Source organism: Pipistrellus hanaki (genome assembly GCF_964339955.1).
Source record: "Pipistrellus hanaki genome assembly, chromosome: 7".
In the NCBI taxonomy this organism is placed as follows: Eukaryota; Metazoa; Chordata; class Mammalia; order Chiroptera; family Vespertilionidae; genus Pipistrellus; species Pipistrellus hanaki.
In genome coordinates, this window is record NC_140509.1 from 60,568,842 (window position 1) to 60,590,061 (window position 21,220).

At 35.7% G+C, this 21,220-nt stretch overlaps 1 protein-coding gene across 1 annotated transcript in view; it reads right to left on the reverse strand.

Annotated features, from left to right (window-relative positions):
- The window catches only part of ADGB (androglobin), a 119,858-nt gene that overhangs the window by 75,393 nt on the left and 23,245 nt on the right, over positions 1-21,220 (reverse strand). The window contains exons 6-11 of the mRNA XM_084889310.1: positions 19,446-19,585; positions 16,136-16,222; positions 14,707-14,954; positions 9,374-9,508; positions 7,272-7,366; positions 2,705-2,879 (exon numbers count right to left, since the gene is read on the reverse strand). Of these exons, the coding sequence (XP_084745436.1) occupies positions 2,705-2,879; positions 7,272-7,366; positions 9,374-9,508; positions 14,707-14,954; positions 16,136-16,222; positions 19,446-19,585 (880 nt within the window). The remainder of the gene's footprint in view (positions 1-2,704; positions 2,880-7,271; positions 7,367-9,373; positions 9,509-14,706; positions 14,955-16,135; positions 16,223-19,445; positions 19,586-21,220) is intronic.

Genomic DNA, 21,220 nt, shown 5'->3' on the forward strand with positions numbered 1-21,220 from the left:
AACACCGGAATTAAACATTAAGGAAGGTTATTTTAACAGAAGCTCCTGGAATGGAGAAGGGATGCCCACTGGGGAGAAAAAGAAGCTTTGACACATGCACATGACTTTTCTGTGCTTGCTCTGGGGTAGTCTCTGAAATGCTCTCTCTCTATTTCCTGTTAGTTTTAACCCTAAACATTAAATGAAGTGAGAGGAGAAAGACAATTATGTGTAAGCCTCGAGTTGGGACACTGTAATTATGGAATCCCTCAATTCCTTAATTTTTTTGACCAGCTTGCAAAAGCAATTACATAATTACACAACAATCAGTAGTGAAATAGAAAACATCTATGTTTAATACTTTTCCTTTCATTTAGCGATTCCTTGATGATCTGGATGAACAATGATTTTAAATGTGTCTCTGTGCACTTAACTAAAATGTTATGTTTAAGGATAAAAGGGTTTCTTTCCTTTTCAGTGTCTGATGGCATTTTTGGGCACCAATAGCCCATTGCAGAAACATAAGAAATGTAAAGAGATGACTGACACAATCAAGCAGGAGGGAGAGAGGCAGACAGACCTAAAGGAAGAACTAGTTGACCATTTCTCCTCTCCACCCAAACCAGACATTTCTTTATTCTTTGTTCTTTCTTGGCAAGAATAAAACATTTGTGCTAGAGAAGTCTTTGCTACCAGCTGTACTGGCTGTATGAATGTAGGCAGAAAGCAAATGAGAAGAAAATGACATGGTTAACAGTTGTTATTTATATTTTTTAAATGTGGCATCTATGGTTGGAAGTAGGAGGTGAGGAATAGGTATATATCCCAATACATGTGGCTATTGCAGCTCTAGGACCCTGAGAACCAATGAGATGTATGAATTACACTGTGAATGAGGTGTGGCTCTCCTGTGACCTGCATTGAAGGATCAGTGATGCTTGCGACACCAAGCATCACCACCAGTGGAGGTAGAAACCATGGTTCATGGGATCAGAGGCCTGAAGCACATTGACAGGCTTCACAGGGATGCCTTCTGTAAACTGGCACTTGGCATGTTCATTGTGGCTTTGGCTTTCTTGTTCCTCAGGTGACAGGTGTGTGAACACAGCCCCTGATGTACTAACCTCGGGGACCTGAGGGACTGTGGAGGAGTGAATGCACTGAGATGATGATGAGGTCTTAGAAACGACAAAGGGAAAAAGCGCAAAAGCAAGAAAATGATACCAAAAAATGACAAAAGCGGTTGCTCTTATTAAACACAATTTAAGTTTGTTTAATAACATCTAACATATACTGAGTGGCCAGATTATTATGATCTCTGAATGCATAATAATATTGTGTGTGTGTGTGTGTGTGTGTGTGTGTGTGTGTGTGTTTTAGAGGCCCAGTGCATGAATTCATGCAAGGGTGGGGTCTGGCCAGCCTGGCCAGGGGGAGGGGACATGGGCGGTTGACTACCCTGCCTGCTGGTCGAACTCCTGGTTCGACAATTTGCATAACAATTTGCATATTAACCTTTTATTATATAAGATATACACTGAGAGGCCAGATTATCATCTGTTCAGAGATCATAATAATCTGTCCACTCAGTGTATATAACATAGCACTCCAGTTTTTTTTTATCATCCGTCATAAAAAACTGTAATTGCTGAAATTGCTATGGAAAGACTTTGTTCCTTGAAACATTGATTATGAGTTATTCTGCTAGGTCATAATTTTTAAATTATTAGTGCTTTTTTGTTTTAATTCCATCTCCTTATGTTTGTGCTTCTACTTTAAAATTGACTTTTCAATTACTATCTCATTTCTTCTCTTGCCATCTTTGTCTCTCTTTCATTCAGTTAATGCCCATGGAAAAAGACTTGTAAAGAAAAACATTGAAGAAGTGAAGAATTTGGCAGGAGTTGTGAGGATTTAGCGATGAGATAACAGCAAGGTGGGAATGGTTCCCCTTCCCTCTCTCAGCTAGTGTGACTCTATTTCTGAAGACAGAATAGATATGAGAAGGTTAACACAGGAGGTGACCCAGGACAAAAGAGATTCCTATGAAAGTTCTAAATAGAAACCAGTTATTTCAAAGATTATGTCCTAAGGGTAGCCTAGAGTGATTTCCATACTAGAAATTCACTGCAAGTAATTTAACCTTTGCTACCCAAGTTTCTATATTATTTACTACAAACTACTTTTCTGCCACTATAATAATCATAATGGCCTTGATATAGCTGGTCAGTGTACACATAAACCAAATTGCCCTGTCTTTTATGGAGAATTAATCCTTTAAAGATATAAAATTTAATTAAAAAATTAATATTTCATTCAATATTATTTTGTATCAGGTATACCACACAGTGGTTAGACAATCATATACTTTACAAAGGAGACATAAAATTCAATGAAGGCTTTAGGCAAAATGTTGGGTGATTTGCCTTAATACACATCTTTCTTTTTTTTTTTTATAATTGATTTCAGAGAGAAAGGAAGAAGAGGGAGAGAGATAGAAATATCAATGATGAGACAGGATCATTGATCAGCTGCGTCCTGTATGTGCTCTTGACTGGTATCAAACCTGGGACCTTTCAGTCCACAGCCCAATGCTCTATCCATTAAGCCAAACCAGCTAGGGCAACACATCTTTGATTACAAATGAAATTATGAGACCTGCATGCAGAGGTCAACCATTTGAATGATGTTGATTAAAAAGACTTTCAGACAATGTACACCATACCTTGAGGTTCAGCTGTTATCACAGTTTCCCTTTTTAGACGAATGAGTTTCCAGGCAGGCACTGCTGGTGGTTTTGGTGGTGCTATGAGTGGGCAGGACCTGGTTCTGGTGACCAGCACGGGATGGCTGCAGATGTGGGACAGGCCATATTCTCTGAGTTTCTCAGCAGAAGTGGTCTAACAGGTAGAAGGCAGATTTAAAAGGATGCCTGCCATTGCCTCATGCATTTAAAACAATACTTTCGTCATTATAGAAATACTGCCACCACTATAGACATGTAGTGATAATAATGGGAAAAGAAAATAAGCACCCATATTACTACATCTCTTAACATAAGCACTATTACCTTTTGTGTTTTTAACATCTCTTCTTTTTTCTGTGGCCCCATTTCCTTATTTACAAAACGAGACTTTAGAACTAGTGGTATAAGCTACTTTTGAGTTCTAAAAGTTTGATCTATGAGATTGTAAAAATCTTAGTACAATGGTTTTGGTCCAAAGTAATCAGTAGTGGCATTTATAGGTTAAAACTTTGATACAGGTACTTAATATGTAGTGTGTGTGTGTGTGTGTGTGTGTGTGTGTGTGTGTGTGTATCTCTCTCTGTGTGTGTGTGTGTGTGTGTGTGTGTGTGTTCAGCAATTGCTACAAAATGTTCATAAAATCGACTGCACTGAGTGTCTGGGGATAATCAGTGGCCTTGTCCATAGTTTATGTCCTCGCCTGCAAACAGCAGCTCCCCACAGGAAATCCCCGTGGTCCCTCTGACAATGGAGCCATTCATAGGACAGAGAATAGGGTCTGCCCTGTGTCCTGCCGAGGCAAGTAGATTCCCATGCAGATGCTTCCCGTATTCCACCATTGAGATCTGGAGCCACTCGGCTTTGGAGCAGTTTACTTAGTGACTGATGGCTGAGAAATGCCATAAGAAATCAAGAAGAATGTGAAGATTAAAGGAATTTACACTGTAGTCAAATTCTGATGCTCACAGTCTAAATGTTGAAACTGTTAAAGTAAAATAAAATATTAACTACATTAAAGTCAGTTTTACCAGTAACAATTATTCTCCTGGTGATTTTGCATCATTAATCACTATATGAATAGAAATGCTTAAAATGTAAATTTATAAAGCTGCCATTAGGACCAGAAACCCACCTTGCAGGCTACTCCAAATTATTGCCTGGGCTAGAACATGCCTTGCTCTTCTGACTTTATGGCCCAATCTAAACTTCAAGGAGACACCAAATAGGGAAGGGGTGGGGCATCTGTAACATTGGACAGTTCCTCCTGAATCCAGGGAATCCAGGGATTAATCATTGTAACAAGAGTTGTAAGGAGGCAAACTGGTTTGGCTCAGTGGATAGAGCATCGGCTTGCGGACTGAAAGGTCCCAGGTTTGATTCCGGTCAAGGGCATGGACCTTGGTTGCGGGCACATCCCCAGTAGCGGGTGTGCAGGAGGTAGCAGATCGATTCTCTCTCATCGGTGTTTCTAACTCTCTATCCCTCTCTGTAAAAAATCAATAAAATATATTAAAAAAAAATAATTGTAAAGAGTTCATCGGGGTGCTATTGAGTCCAGATGAACCATTAAAAGTGTTATAAATATTCAAAATAAAGAGATCAGTGATTTTAAAAAAAATAGAACTAACTTAAAAATAAATAAATTTGTCACATTCACTTAATATCTTTTGTGAAATGTTAGTAATTTATTTTTTTAAAAATCAGAAACTGTGGAATTATGCCTAATAATAGCTTAAAAATTACTTTTATGCATGTTCTAAAGTTTAACTTTTTTTCTACCGTTTTAACTCGTCAAATTTTAGAAATTTCCTAGTACTTTAAAGTAATTCTTTTCATGGGAATTTATTATAAATTTATGGCTCTTATTCAAAAAGATAATGCCTCAGTTATTGAAACAAAAATTATAATGCTATAAAATCTATATTGAAGTAATATCGAAAATAGAAATCATACTCAAAAGATAGCTGCATATTTCTAAGACTGTTTACTATTCATAAAATGTAGTGCAAATCTCAATCCCTTCTCACAATTTCGACCAAAGTTGTAGTCTATTTACTTTCCATTTTTGAGCTATCAAACATTATAAAACAAAACAATTTGAAATATTTTGGAAGTGTAAGTTATTGTGTGAAATAATTAAGTTTGGTATTAGTACCTAATGTATTGTTTGAATAATCTGCAAAAGTACTAGCTAGCCAGATTTAAGGTATGTAAGCCAATTTTTCATGCTACATTTTATTTCTAACACACAATATTGCTGAGTGATGTAAGGTAGTGCTATTAATATCCTGTTTCCCCCAAAATAAGATAGTGTCTTATATTAATTTTTTCTCCCAAAGTTGTGCTAGGTCTTATTTTCAGGGGATGTCTTATCTTTCCATGCGCTAGGTCTTATTTTCGGAGGATGTCTTATTTTTGGGGAAACACGGTAGTAGTTACAGTTTGATGTTGAGAAGCTTTGTTAAAGGGTCTCAAGTTTCCTTTGATTAGAATTAGGGACAGAGAGGAATTTAGAACAGTGAAGCAGTCTAATGAAATGCTAACTCAGCACTTTAAAATATTTAAAAATAATTAATGAAGTTTCCTTGCCCATAAGACCCTTTCACTCCCTTTCCCATCCCATGTCAAATATTCCTAAAGTAGGGTTTGAGCAGATGGGAGAGGCCTTTTTAGGACCCATTTAAATAAAACTAAAATGCGTTTAGAATGCCCAAGAGCAAGAAGATGGGGGAAATGTGGAACGCTCACGACACAGTTTTCCTTCCCAAGTTTTGTTGTCTTTTCTGCATTCTGGACCAAGTCTTTAAGTAAGTGTAAGGCATTGCCTTTATTTTACATGTTGGGCTCATTATCTTGGGGGCTATACTTTTTATCAGTGTACTCCATTGAACAAAATTCCATTAGAAAAGATATTTCTTTCAGTAGATTTATCTTTAAAACATTATACCTCCGTTCCATTTTGATTTTTACCAGGAGAACTAGATCACCCTAGTGGGGAATATAAAAAAATTAGCAGACAAGTTGGGAAGACTGTGACAGTACAGTCTTGAAGTTCATTTAATTACTGCTACAGACCCTGGGCTAATGCCTGAGCCTGGAGTCCCTTAAGCCATTGTCAGGAGGAATAATAATTCTCTTTCTGTCCCGACTCCCTTTCACTTCTCAAGCTGCCTCTAAGACTTTTCCCCTTGCAATCTATGAATCCTCTAGTCGTTTCCTGAACCCAGCGGGTTCTCCTTCACCTTCAGGCTTTCCTCTGCTTTGGGAGTTTTTCCTACTAATTAGGCTAACTTCTTAAGGCCACAGCTTAAACATTTTTTGGGGGGTGGGGGGAGCAGGGGGGGGGGAGACTTCTGTAGCTAACCAGCAGACAGAAAGATGAGTTTCTGCTCTGTGTGCTATATTGTTTCCCATCCATTCGGTCACTCATCCAATTCATTATTTGAACACAGTCACTGCCATCGGCCAGGCACCTATTGTGCTCTCTGTTAGACCAGTTTTCTAACTTCATTGCTGATGTTTGCTTGTCTGCCTTCCTCATTAGACTAAACTTTCCTGGGGCAGAGAGATGGGAGGCACCCTGTTAATCTTGTTCATCGTGCTCAGAGCCTAGCTGATTATAGAAGCAATAAATATCTGTTGAATTAACGAATAAATGTCATTTTTTTCATCTTTTAAATTCAAAACTTATCTTAAAGTTAAATGTTAGTTTTTAAGTAGGATAGCCAGAAAGAAGTCCACATGGATACTTGGAGCCCTTTTCTTTCTGTAAGGCCTTCATTCACCCTTACATTTTTCAGCTTTGAAAGTGCGTAAGTGGTTCCTCTAGTTGAGACCATGGCATTTCAAAAGCATGGCTCATAACATTTAATCTCTCAGAAATATCTAAGATAGCACCTTAGTCAATGCCATAAAAAAGAAAGAAAGAAAGAAAGAAATTAAAGCCGAAACCAGTTTGGCTCAGTGGATAGAGCGTCGGTTTGCGGACTGAAAGGTCCCAGGTTCGATTCCGGTCAAGGGCATGTACATTGGTTACGGGCACATCCCCAGTAGGGGTTGTGCAGGAGGCAGCTGTGTAGGAGGCAGCTAGTCAATGTTTCTCTCTCATCAACGTTTCTAGCTCTCCATCCCTCTCCCTTTCTCCCTGTGGAAAATCAATAAAATATATTTTAAAAAAAGAAATTAAAAACAACCAACCAAACAAACAACAAACTAGGACTGAGATGGCATATTCAGATCTTCACAAGAGGCTCAAATTGGAGGGCAGGCTGGGAAGCACACTGAGATTTACCCATGCTCCAGTTAATAAACTTTGAATTAAAACAGAGAAATTGGTACTATATATTCATAATGGCACATTATGTCCTATTAGCTTGACAATATTACCCTTGTTGTATGGCAGACTTTTACAGGAAGGAGTGATTTCTATTTAACCCCAGATATACCTTCTATCACAAGAAGTAATAACACACACACACACACACACACACACACACACACACACGCACCATAAATGATACTGTGCCTCCTGGATGTGAGTACTCACCATCATCTCTAGTGAAAAGATCCTCTTTTCAAACAAATAGAGAGGAATAAAGGTAGCATATACAACCATGTGAGGGGACTGCATTCCTGAAGAACCTACAAAAGCAAGCATATATTGGGTTATGATGGGTCTGTCAGTAGTTCATTCCAAAATTCCTTAATGAACATTAAGATAGAATTAAAGGTTAAAAAATTAGAATTAAAGATAATTCCTTATTTTTGCAGGTGAAAAATAGATAAATGATTCTAAATTTTAAAATAAATATGTGCATTCATCTTATAGATTATCTCATTAGTTTTACCTTCATTATAGTACCATGTAGTTGTTAAAAATCATCTTATCTCACTGTAAAAAATGTTATCACATAGACTTACTAGTCATCAGTCAATCTAACTTAGGATGGTCTACAAACAATTATGTTCAAACGAATGATTTTAACACTGTGACATTTCTTAGCTTTTGTAGATAAAAATATTTATTTTGAATTTAAAGAAATCCAGGAGTTTTCATGTCATTTCATGGTCTAGTTAGTTGAGCGTCAAGACTTGAACCAGCAATTGAACTATTCAATTCCCGGGTAGGGTTCATACCCATGTTGTGGGCTCACTCCCCAGTAGGGGGTATGCAGGAGGCAGCTGATCAATGATTCTCTTCATCATTCATGTTTCTATCTCTCTCTCCCCCCCTTCCCTTCCTCTTAACAAAATCAATAAAAACTAAAGAAAAGGAATAAAAAATTATAAATAAATTAATCAGTCCAGGAAGAAGGAAAATATAAGTAACTTAGTTTGAAATGTTTAATGCTTTAGACTTTGCTTCTGAGCATTACTTATTTCTCAACATGTTCCTTAACACCCCTGATATTTCTATATTTGATTGGGTGTTTTTTTTTCTTTAAATATTTTGGCCAAAATAATAGAATTAATTTTCCTTTATTATTTTTATTTTTAATTAAAAGTTTTGTGTTATTTCTTTACTAATTTACATATAATTGTAATAGATGTGTTCATTGAGAATAGTATCTTTAGAGACACAAAATATAAATTAGACATAAACCAGAATCTCCCTTGAATGGATTAATTGTAAATATAACAAAGTTACACAAACATATTTTTACATGAAAAAATTAAACTGTGTGATTTTCATGGAGCAGAGATCTGAACCCAGGCAGTTTTATCCACAGCTCAAATTCTAAATCATATTCTGTATCTTGAAATTAACTTTCTCTCTTAATTTAATAGAGGAAAAAGGCATTGTTAACTATTTTCCCAAAGAAAGAAACTCAGAGAAAGGTTTGTTCATTTTTACAGTGATGGTGAATTATTGGTAACTTTGGGAATGTCATGTCATCTACTATCAAAAAAGATTGCTTAAGGCATCAAAAGAAGAAAACATTTTTAATACAGAATTAAAAATATAATGACTAGTGACTCTTTTCTCTAACAAACCACCAGACATGTTTCCGCAATTATAAAAAGCCATAATTATTAAAAATGTCCTCATAAAAACCATAATAATGTATTAAGAAAGAAGACAAAGTGAAAAGAAAAACTAGATAAAGCATAGTGCTGGAAGAAAAAGGATGTGTTTCCAACCATGGAATGAATGGGAAGCTGAGAATTAGAACCTACATTCTGGAAGCAACAAGATAGAGGACACAATAGTAAAAATACAAAGTCTTTAAAAAAGACAACGTGTATAAAATGCCCTGGCCAGTGTGTCTCAGTTGAGCATACATGGAGAGGTCACTGGGTTAATTCCTCTCAGGGCACATGCCTGGGTTATGAGCTCGGTCCCCAATAGGTGGTGTGCAGGAGGCAGCTGCTTGCTATTTCTCTCTCTCCATCTCCATATTTATTTAAAACAAAAATAATGGGTATAATATATATTATATAATTTTTAAATATTACATATAATACATGTAATTTATACAGAAGACATATACTAATATATAATACATATGCTAACATTTATACACTTTGTATAATTGTATATTAATATATGTACTTTATATAGCATATAAAACATATAACATATTTTATTTATGTAAAGTAATATAAATTTTATAATCTGCTAATACTAGAGACCTGGTGCATGCTTACAGTCTGATAGAGACAGCAGAGAGTTCTGAACATCTGATGAGGGTCTGGAACCATGAAATGACCATTTAAATTTTTCTTTTTCCCTTTCTCCATCTTTACTCTTCTTCTTCCCAATGTCTTTTGTATCTGCTTTCTCTAACATATTAAAAAACTTAATAAATCTTTTAATTAGAAAACCTAAAATACAATAGCCACAAATTCCCTCAAACACTATTTACCTCTAATTAAAAATATTAAAATAAAATGAGACAAAATTTTGAAAATCAATGTGTATTGTGAAAGACCTGCAGCACTATTTATTATTGACTACTCACCATTTTATGTTCAATATAGGTGATAATTTGATATATGATTTTTGTGTAGAAAATTACAGACTAATTTTCTCATTTTAAAAGAAAAATTAAAGTACAAAAAATCATATTCTTGAAGTTGAGTTCTAAATGTGGAAACCTGTCAGACCTTTTTTATTTGGGCCCTACATCTCAAGAAAATATACCTTCTGATGAAAACTAAATGCCAAACTAATACATTATGGCCAAAATGACTTTCTTAATCACACCCTACACACCCTACTATAATTACATTTCTATAAAACGTATTTTTCTTCAACAACAACAAAAAAAAAAAAAAAAAAAAGCTGTGGCACATATACACAATGGAATACTACTCAGCCATAAAAAGAAAATGAAATCTTACCTTTTTTGACAGCTTGGGTAGACCTAGAGGGTATTATGCTATGTGAAATAAGTCAGAGAAAGACAAATACCATATGATTTCACTTATATGTGGAACATAAAGAACAAAATAAACAAACAAAATAGAAACAAACTCAAAGATACAGAGAACAGATTGGCCATTATCAGAGGGGAGAGGGGTTGAGAATTGGGTGGAAAGACAAAGGGATTAAGCAGTACAAATTGGTAGTTACAGAATGGTCATGCAGATATAGGTTACAGCATGGGAATATAGTCAACAAAATTATGATAGCTGTGTATGGGGCCAAGTGAGTGCCTGAAATATTGGGGGACCACTCTGAAAAGTACATGATTTTTAACCTCTATGTTGTACATCTGAAACTAATACAGAATAATTATTATTTTTTTATTTAAAAAGAAAAAAAATTAGTATAAAGATTGAAAATTAAAAATCCAAGATTTTTTATTCCCTAGTGAAGTCAATTCAATTCTGAAACAAAACAAACAAACAAAAAAATCAGATTTCTGCCTTTTTAGTCTTTGATCATCTGTTAAATTTGTAATCAGATTGTTGTTTTAAATTTGCATACATAAAAACTGTGACATTAACAACTTGTAAAGTTCCTTGGCCTGTAATGGAAGTCATTCTCTCATATCTTAGTTTTTATAGTAGATTTAGCACCTGTGTGAAATACAAAAGTGAAGATAACTGTTAACTTTAAGTGCAGGAGGAGACATATAACTAGAAAACTAAAGTGTATCAAGTTATCAAATTTTATCAAGTTATCAAATTTTATGTTTTGGGTTTCTATAAATATTTGACTTCACTCAATAAAATTAATTTTAGGTAGAAATATATAATTTCATGTCTGATTTTAAAGTGGGACTTTAAAGCCTTCAAACTCCTAATCGGAATTCAGAAAATATAATTTATAATAAAAATTACAAATAGAAAAATACACTCTTTCACATAACAACTTGGATAATATACAACAGGGTTTACCCAAATGCATTGCTCCTCTGCCATTCCATGCCACCCATCTAGCAAATATCACTGTAGGTAACGTTAGCAGCTGAGTCCTCCTAGAGATAACCTTTCCCTAGTTCTGCAAACCTCTGCCACATCCAATTTAAATCACCAGGAGAACCTTCATCTTCCACCTCCACCTCACGCTCGGCTCATCAATAAGCTACTAATAGAGAGAGAAAAATAGAGGCCTTTTGTCAGTGTCTCCCTATGAAACCCATTCACCCACCAACTTTTGTGCCTATCCTCTCCCTGGCGTGCACCCACCTGGTAGAATGGAGCGCCTGCTCCCCTGGATTGGCCCAACCTCTCCCACCTGGACTCCTGTCCTCCTCTGCCTGCCTTCTCGGGAAACATACACTATTGCTGAAATCTCAGCTGGATCTCTCAATCTTCACTTAAAAATACTTAGTTCTCCTTCAATACATGAAAACATAAGTATCCTGTGTAGGTCCACAGAGTCCCTGCCAGGTTCCTCTTTGTAGCTTTCCTGTTCACAAACTTCTAACAGGGTTTTTTGTACATTTTTCACTTTGCACTAATTTCTTCCTTTTTTTAAAAAAAATAGATTTTATTGATCTTTTTCAGAGAGGAAGGGAGAGGGATAGAAAGCTAGAAACATCAATGAGAGAGAAACATCGACCAGCTTCCTCCTGCACACCTCCCACCGGGAATATGCCCGCAACCAATGTACAAGCCCTTGACCGGAATCGAACCTGAGACCTTCCAGTCCACAGACCAGCGCTCTATCCACTGAGCCAAACCGTTTCGGCTGCACTAACTTCTTAACACTCTCAATATGTCTTCCATTCCCATCCTCCACCGGTGCCCAATGACCTTCACATCACAACCTTCAACAGGGAAACCTAAGTTCCCATCATATGTCAACTCTCACTATTGGACACAGACTATCTTTCTGATTTTTGAAACTCCCTTCTTTTGACTTTAGTAGCATCATGCTCTGCTGGTTTTCTTCCTGCTTCTCTGGCCATTCCTTAGCCTCCTTTGCCAGATCGTCATTGTGTACCTGGCTCTCAGAGGCTTAGCTTCTTTAAAGCTCAGCCTCAGGCAGCCACATCTCCTTATTCCAAGCTGTTTTCTTGAGGTTATCATTCATAGTGTAACTTAGCATGCATTTGTCAATGATTCCAAAACATATATTACCACCCCCGAAACTCATAGCATATCTCAAAAGGTCTCTCTAATTCAATAAGTTCAAAATCATTTTATGATCTCTCCTCATAAAGTCATTCGTTTTTCAGTATCCACCATCATCTCCATTTCAGCTACCATGTTTTTTACTTTTTAAATATCTCTCAAATTACTCACCTTGTCTGGCACTTCACTGTTACCACCCACTCCTAGCTACCACTGTCTCTAACATGAGCTGGTACAAGAGTCTCCAAACTGTTATACACACACACACACACACACACACACACACACACACACACACACACACACACACACACACACACACACACACTAATGTCACCAAACCTCAAGGTCATGACCTCCACCCTAAGGTCTTTTCTTTTTAAAGAACCAGAATATTGTTTTTAAAATATGATTTAGATTGTGCAGAATCTAGTCTATTCTTCATTAGCTGTCAGTTTTTCTTATGATAAAGATCAATAATCTTAACACAACCTAGATTTTATATGATCAATGGAGACCCTGTGTACAAAAATTCGTGCACTGGGGTGGAGAGGGGTGTCCCTCAGCCCAGCCTGTCCCCTCTCACAGTCTAGGAGCCCTCAGGGGATGTCCTCCTCTTTGGGAGGCAACAGGGCTGATCAGGGGAAGGCACGGCCCCCATCACCCCACTGCTGCTGCCACTGCTGGCTGCCACAGCTGCCAGCCCTTGGCCCTTGCTTCTTAGCGCTGGCCCCACCCCTGCCCACGGGTGGATGGGGGGTGATCTGGAACCAGAGCAACTCAGAGAGAGGCTAGGGGAGGTTGAGGCACAGCAGGGTGCACCCTGTCCAGCTCTGCCTTGTTGCTGCTGCAGAAGGGGGCGAGGCACCACCTTCTCACACAGGTGCCAACTCTGCAAAAGGGGCTGTGGCGCAGGACAGGAGACTCTGGACCAGCATGTCTCTCTTGCATTGGCGCTTCTCCCATGCAGCTGATCCTAGGCCCTTACAACCATTATGTCTTTTGGATGGATGTCTGGAAGACGTTCTAATTAGCGTATTACCCTTTTATTGTTATAGATTCTCCTACCTACTTCTCCATGTTTTCTCAAACAACCCTTTAATCCTCACATCCTTTCTTCCAACTAAATACAGCTTCTTTCAGGTCTTCCAAAATGTCATTCCTGCTACTGTCTCATAGCCTTTACTAGTATATCTGCTATTTCCTCTACTTAGAATGTCCTTCCTTCCACAGTCCCTCATCTTCTTCTAGATATTCCTCTCATCTTTGCAAAAGCAGCTCAAAACTCCTTAGGAATTTCTCTCCCTACATGAGACTAGGTCCCCTATATGAAGTCCCATGCTTTCCTTCATTTTCGTTTAAGGCTTCTTTGTTAGTAAGTGGTTATGATTTTTAAATGAATGTTAGTCTCTATCCCTAGAAAATAAGATTCAGGAAGTACCTTTCTCATCTGATTTTGTTCAATAAGTTATCACTAATCCCTGGACCATTTATTGGAATTATACTCAGTAAATTGTATATTGGATGAAAGTGTGGCTGGATGAATGGGTGATAGGTAAATGTTAATTTGCGGTATGTGAGAAAGGGCTTCTCAGTTGAAATTAATCGGATATATACTAGATAAAACAAATTTGATCAGGCTTTTTTTTTCTTTCATACTAGGGTATTAGGGCATTTCAAAAAGGGCCTATGATAGGCAGATATCACTCACACACTTGGTCTTGGTATATTTTTGACGAACATCTATAGTAATGATTTTTATGCACTGTACTGTAGATAAGACCTTGATAAGAAATAACTGGATAAAATGTCAATATTTTCTAAAATATAAATATTTGAAAGATCAAAACATAAAGAAAGCCGTGTCTTTTCTAGAATATTTAACAAGCATAATTGCTTATTTACATAGCTATATAAAATATTTAAGAAATAAGAAATTATTCAATACATTTCCTGCCTTAAAAAAATAAATAATCCTACACTTGTAAAACAACTAGAATTTTTTCTTCTCAAATTTGAACTTCCACTTTACAATAAATGATCAGTGAATCATCATCTAACTCCTGGCCATTTCACATTTCCTGAAAAAATAAACAGGGCTACTTTGTCCCTTGCTATTTTGGTTCATTGTGCCATACATATAATATATAAGAAAGATGTGTTTGATGAAACTTGAAAACTTAATGTCTCTTCCTATATTAATACTATATTAATGTGTATTATCAAATTGTATAATTTCCTTTTATTTCTAAAGAGAGTAAAATATGAAACAACAGTTAACATGTAGCAAATACCATTAGAAGTTCTGAAATCCTAACAAGGAAGGATCTTAATTATTTCCACAACATTTAATACATAATAATAACAATGAAGAACCATCAAATTCAGCAATGTTTGTAAAGCATTTACATACAATATTCATATTAAATAATGTGTGATATATAATGTCTTACCCTTCGGAGCTCTGTCACTTTTTTCAAGTGATTTTAGTGTTGTTACTGAAGGTTCAGGTTTGAATTCTTTGCCATCTTTCATTTCTTTCCCATCTTTCATGTCTTTGCCATAATTCCCTTCCTTTGCTGTATCTTTTAATTTGTTATCTACCTCTGTTATTTTACTCTCAGAGTTGGATTCATCGGTCAGCTTAAATTCAGGCAATATTTCTTTTAAGAGCTCCCAAACTTTGTCCATATATCGTGGGCTTTGATAAAACACATCAAAACTAATTTTCAAATTAAGATTTAAACTCCACATCAAGAAATTAATGACAGGAAAAAATCTACTTACTATTTTAAAATATTAATTTCAAATATTAGTTTAAAACACCATATGTATTCATAGATTAAACAATTTTGAGTTGAATGCCTATGATGAGCTGGGCTTTGCTGATGGAAAGAGACCAAACAAGGAATTCTGGTTCAGAATGGGGACATCGGAGGTCCCTGAATTCGTCCATTCCCATGACTATCCTGAATCTACAAGTATATATAAAACAGTTACCTCAAGGAGAGGGGAAACAGTAGTTGAGTGGCTCCTACACATCTGGTGAAAGAGAATACACCCACATTGATGCAGGTAGGAGAGACTGAGGTACAATATTGCCATAAACCCAGCATGGAGACCCAGAACTGGAGGGAACTTGCAACCCTGAGTTTATCCCTGAGGTGCAAAGGGTTTGAAACTCACACCTGGCACCCAAACTTTTAAGACCTTCTCCTAATAAATGAGCCCACAAAACATCTAGCTTTGAAAGCTCATGGGGACTGCATCCAAAGACCCATGAGGCTATAGTATCCTCAGAAGTAGTTCTTAAAAAGATCCCACAGACTCGCCCACCCCAAACCCAGTGCAGAGGCAGCAAACTTTCTATGAAAGAGGCTTATTTGCTTATTTTAATGCATTGGCCTGAGGGGCAGGCTTATAATTAAACACACATCTAAGGGCCAACTGTAATTCTCTCACAGACTGGCGGGCAGGCACAATCTTTATGTACCCTTTGTCATGCATCATCCACTTATGATAAATATTCTCAAATACTTGAGTTTAGAGAGAGCATATCTCAACGTAAAGACTATATATGACAAGCCCACAGCTATTGTAACTTTCCATTTAGTGCTGACGCACAGATCAATGAAACAGAATAGAGAGCCCAGAAATAAACTCACACATATACAGTTAATTAACTCAGGACGAAAGCATAGTCTCTTGTCTTGAAATTCTCAAAGAATTTTATGTAAAACTATAAAATGTTATTATCCCTAACATTTTTATAAAATGTAACTTTTCTTGAAATTTTCTTAAAAAGTATAAATGTTTTGGTTAAAGAAACTTTACAAGGGGAGAAAGAAAAAACCCCACAAGTAAGTTAATGGTCAAACTTACTGGAGAGGAATGACTTCCGGTAACCATCCTGTAAGTGCATGAATAATGGTAGACTCTCCCAGTTCTCTCTTCTCTATTATATGGATGCTAAAGAAGCAAATGCACAGTGGGATAGTTAATAAATTTGAAAGCACAGAGAGGTATATAAGAAGTAGGAATCTCTATTACATAGTGATATAATAATGAATGTAGGGGTCATACTGGTTAAACATTATAGTAAAAGAAAATACTATTCCAACAGTCAAATTATATACTTGTTTTGGTAAAGCACTTAAGTAGATCCAATGATAAAATGTCATATCTATTTACAAAACATGATTATAAGCTTTATTTTTAAAAGACATAAATTTAAGATTACTGTCATATACATAAAACATATTCATATATGTGACCTATGTTAAATATATATACAGATAATATGTTATATATTTTATATACTCAATATGTTGTCATGTTGTTATTTTAAAAATAGAGCAGTGACTTCATGTTTCTGGTTTTAGTAATTATTCTAAGATGCCTATGAACCTGTGTATTGTGAGTCTCATATATGGCAAGTCAAGATGGGCATCAGACATCCTTAATTAAATTATTAGATAATTTCAGAGAAACCACAAACAGCTGTCCTATCCTATACAAACCAGTGGATTTGCCACCATAGCATAAAATCAAATGACATTGTGATTGACCAAATGTCACTCTTCTCATTTCAGTTTTGTTCTTTCTTTTTTTTCTTCTTCTGACTAGATTAATCCATTTACAGTAACAGGCAAATCCCTCTTCTGCCCAGGAGTCACATCTTTAGTCAGCCATATAGTGATGATAGATGAATTGATGCATCTACATATCTCAAAGATAACAAGTATCTATTGAGATAATTCATAGTTTAGTCTAAATTCTTCTTTGGATAATCATATTTAAGAATTGACTGTAAAAGCCCCATATAAATAATGCTTTTTCCTTTACATATCTCACAGTGATATTGAAACAACTACTAAATATTAATTTATAATGTAGGAAGCTAAAATTCATATGACAATAAATATAATCTGAGAAAATTTTTAGACAAATATAAGTTATACAATTATATTTAAAGCCTAAGAAATGTCTTATGTTAAGTCTGATCTTTTATTTCCAAGCTGGATTTATTTATTTTTTAAAAATGACAATAATTCTATTACTCAAGTTGCTAGAAAATTCTATTGAACTATAGCTTTAAGAAAGACAAAATGCCACTTCATTTATTCAGGTCATGCTTTTAATGTTTCACTGGCCTTGCAGCTTTAATTCTGATATTCAGGTGAGGTTTGACAAGTAGGAACATTATTTTCTTTCAAAATAAACAAACATAGCCCTAGCCAGTTTTGCTCAGTGGATAGTACATTGTCTTGTGGACCAAGGGGTCTCAGATTTGATTCTTATCAAGGGCACATACTTTGGTTGCAGGGTCCTCCTGGCCCGGGCTCTGGCCTGGGCATGGAAAGGAGGCAACTAATTGATGTGTTTCTCTCACATCAATGTCTCTCTTTCTTTCCCTCTCTCTTCTTCTTTCCATTGAGGGAAGAATCAATGGAAAAAATATCCTGTGGAGAGGATTGATAAATAAATAAATAATAAATAAATAAAATAAACGTAGTTGTCATCAGTGTGAATACTTAATAGTGTTCAGCTACCTAGAAAGATATTGGATGAGTATTTATTTATTTTACAGGAAGAAAAATTTTGAACTTAGAGTTATTTTTAAATTATTATTTTTTTGTTAATTCTCACCCAAGGATATTTTCCCATTGATTATTAATTTTTAGAGAGAGTGGGAGGGAGAGAGACTGAGAGAGAGAAACATTGATATGAGAGAGACACATCGATTGATTGCCTCCCACATGCATCAAAAACTGGGGGCGGGGATTGAACCTGCAACCTAGGCCTTGACCAGAATTGAACTTGGGACCCTTGGGTCCATGAGCTAATGCTCTGTCCACTGAGTCAAACTGGCTGGGGCCTTAGAGTTATTTTTATAGAAAATAAAACATAAATTGAAATTTACTACTTATTAATATATTGACACTGGTCTCTCTCTTGCTCTGAATGACAGACAAGAAAACTTGAGAGAATCTCATAATTTAGAGAGATTAGTAGCATCACCATATTTTTAATTTTTTTAGGGTTAGTTTTATGAAAACTAGATTATAAAAACCTATAAATCCATGAAAACTGTCATACATAAACTGCAGTGTGTCCTAGTACACCAAAAAAAAAAAATTATGGGATAAAGTTGTTTTTCTTTAATTATTGGAATGAAGCACTACAAGCTGGGTGAAACAAATTCCCAATGGGAAATTGAGGGTTGTTAAGAGAAAGAGGGGTGGGGGGATGGGGGGGCAGGAGGAGTGGTTTTGTTGTTTAGCCTTGGGGGAGAAAAAGGAAGCTGAGCCAAAGAAAACCCAGGAAGAGGAAGAGCAGGCCTGCCTTCTGACTGATCTTGCCATGTTCACAGAATGGGGAACGCTGGGCTTTGAGCAAATGGCAGATGTGACTGTACATGTGTTCTGCTGACACTGAGCTATTAGGACACACTGTGAGGGGAGGGGTGTGTCAAATTTAAGCTGGTGCAGTGGAAGTGAGCATTCTCCCCCCCAAACAAAGACCCAAAGTAACCATGCATTGGCAACTCAAGCATCTATGCCTAATTGCATCTCTAGGGCCGAGATGGAATGACCACTGAGAGAATAAACAGCAGAAATCCCTCATCTATGCTGGTGCACAAGTCATGCAGGGTGCAAGCAGATTTCATAAGGATATTGAAGAAATGTGAATAGTTAGCACCAGGAATGTATTAAAAGGGACCAATGTTATCAACAGCATAAGGAGCGTGTTGGCATCCTTCAGAAAGAGTTCAGGGTTTTCAACATTAGCACATTATTTGTTGCACAGACAGACCCAACCCTTTAACTGGATCCCAGCAAATTATTCAGCATTTAGATGAGCCAGTATTGTTTCTCTACAAAACAACTTCTTTCTTCCCTTAAGCTGAAGCATTCATTTCTGTGGCTGACTTCCCATTCATAGAGAGCAATGAATGTAGACTAGTTTTCTTAATTGGGGGAAATTTTGATTGCTGGCTAACCCAATGCTTCAAATTAGTGACTTTGGCATATACATTTTTTACATAAGAAAATTTACACTGTTTGAAAAGAAAGTTTTTAAAAATTAATAAAAAATAAAGCTGTGGAATATAGATGTAGTAGTGTTCTTTTTACTGTGGTCTGCCTTTTTGTTTTTATACAAGTGAGTGATAATTCCACATTCTACATACTCAACATTTGCCAGTTTAATGATAGCTTTAGACAAAAGCATTGGCCAGAGTTCAAATTCACAAGTTGTAGCTGGAAGCAGTAGATTGCTATCTTCATCAAAAGGCAGAAAGTCATCAATGGTTATCTTTCTCCAGCAACCCTAAAAATGAGAAGAAAGAAATATATCATCAATGATTTATGTTCTTTTCACTCATACATTATTATGCAAGGGAAAGGGAGGCGGGGGGGGGGTGTGGTGGTGGCAAAAATAGGTTTGCAATTATATGTGACACAGAGTTTATTCTTGGATTATTATTCATTAATTATTGTGTTGTTTTCCAAACAAACAATTGTAAACCTACTTTTGCTCCACCTTGTATTCTACTGACATCATTATTTACTGTTTTATATTTTTTGTTTTATAATTTTATTTTAACTACTTACATCTAAAGACTGACATACTGGTCTTTAGTACTACTCTGGCTGAGGGTTTTGGCTTATTATTTTACTTAATGTAATTACGGTGCATTCAAATAAGGTCAAAGACATCTGTCTTTATTTATGAAGTTTTGTAAGCATATTCTTGGATGTCCCATCCTACATAATGCAGTAAAGTAAAGTGTTTCAAATAACAGAATCAAAACATTATATTATACAACCATGAATGAATTTGGGCATAATTAAATAATTTAATATAATTTAATATAGTCATAATAAAAATTCTCTAAATGTAATTTTAGTATTTATTAAGCTCAGTAATCTTATGTTTCTGATGATCATATTACTCCCACTTGTAATTAAAGATCTAATTTTTAACATGAAGTTAATTAATACTTTATTTAATACAATCATTATACATTCACCTATATGCATATTACTTCATAATTAAAAGCTTGAAGCAATGATAACATTAATGATTATGAACTTCAAGTTTTTAGTTATCATTGGTTTTACATATAAAATTTATTACAGAATTCTTCCTTTACCTAATGACTATTTTCAGCTGTATATAAGCATTGTGAATCTAAAGACAGACATAACACAGGGCCAATACTATTGAATTCTTATAGTTTAGTGAGGAAAGAAACAATATGAAATTCCATGTGTTCAAAGTGCTCGAGGACCAGGAAAGAAAGTATAACTAATTTTGCTAATGTCTTCACAGGAAGGTGGCATTTGAAATGAAAAGTCAAGGAATAGTATATTTTCCCCAGGTAGACAGAAGCAATAGAGTAAAAAAAACCAAAATGCTTTCTTTGTATGACACTTGTAACTCTAAACTTACATTGCCTGGTTTTATGGTTATATGTCTTTTTCTTCCTTTCCTAATAGATGATAAATCAAAATGGAATCCTATGAAATGTTCAAGAAACTCATAGGACAGGAAAAGGGAAACAAATTCCTCCCCTCAAAAAAATTAACAGACTTAAATTCCAATTATATGAAATATAAAGTACATACAAATTAAAACAAAAGAGTAACTAAGTATGCTTATCAACATTAAGAATTTGCATGTATTTTGACAGAAAAATTAATTACACATGTAGAAATCCAAGAAAAAATAGTCATGAAAATGGGCAAAGGTCTATACACAAAGATACTATTATATAGTATTATTTTTCTATTGCTGAAACACTGGTCCATAACTTAAATGTCTGTCCATATGAAATTAGCAAAATATGTGTAGTCATTATTGTATTCAAACAATGGTGTACAAGGTAGATAAACTGGCATAAAAAATGTCCGTGGTTAGGGGGAAAAAATACTTTACAGAACAACAACTACTACATGATAT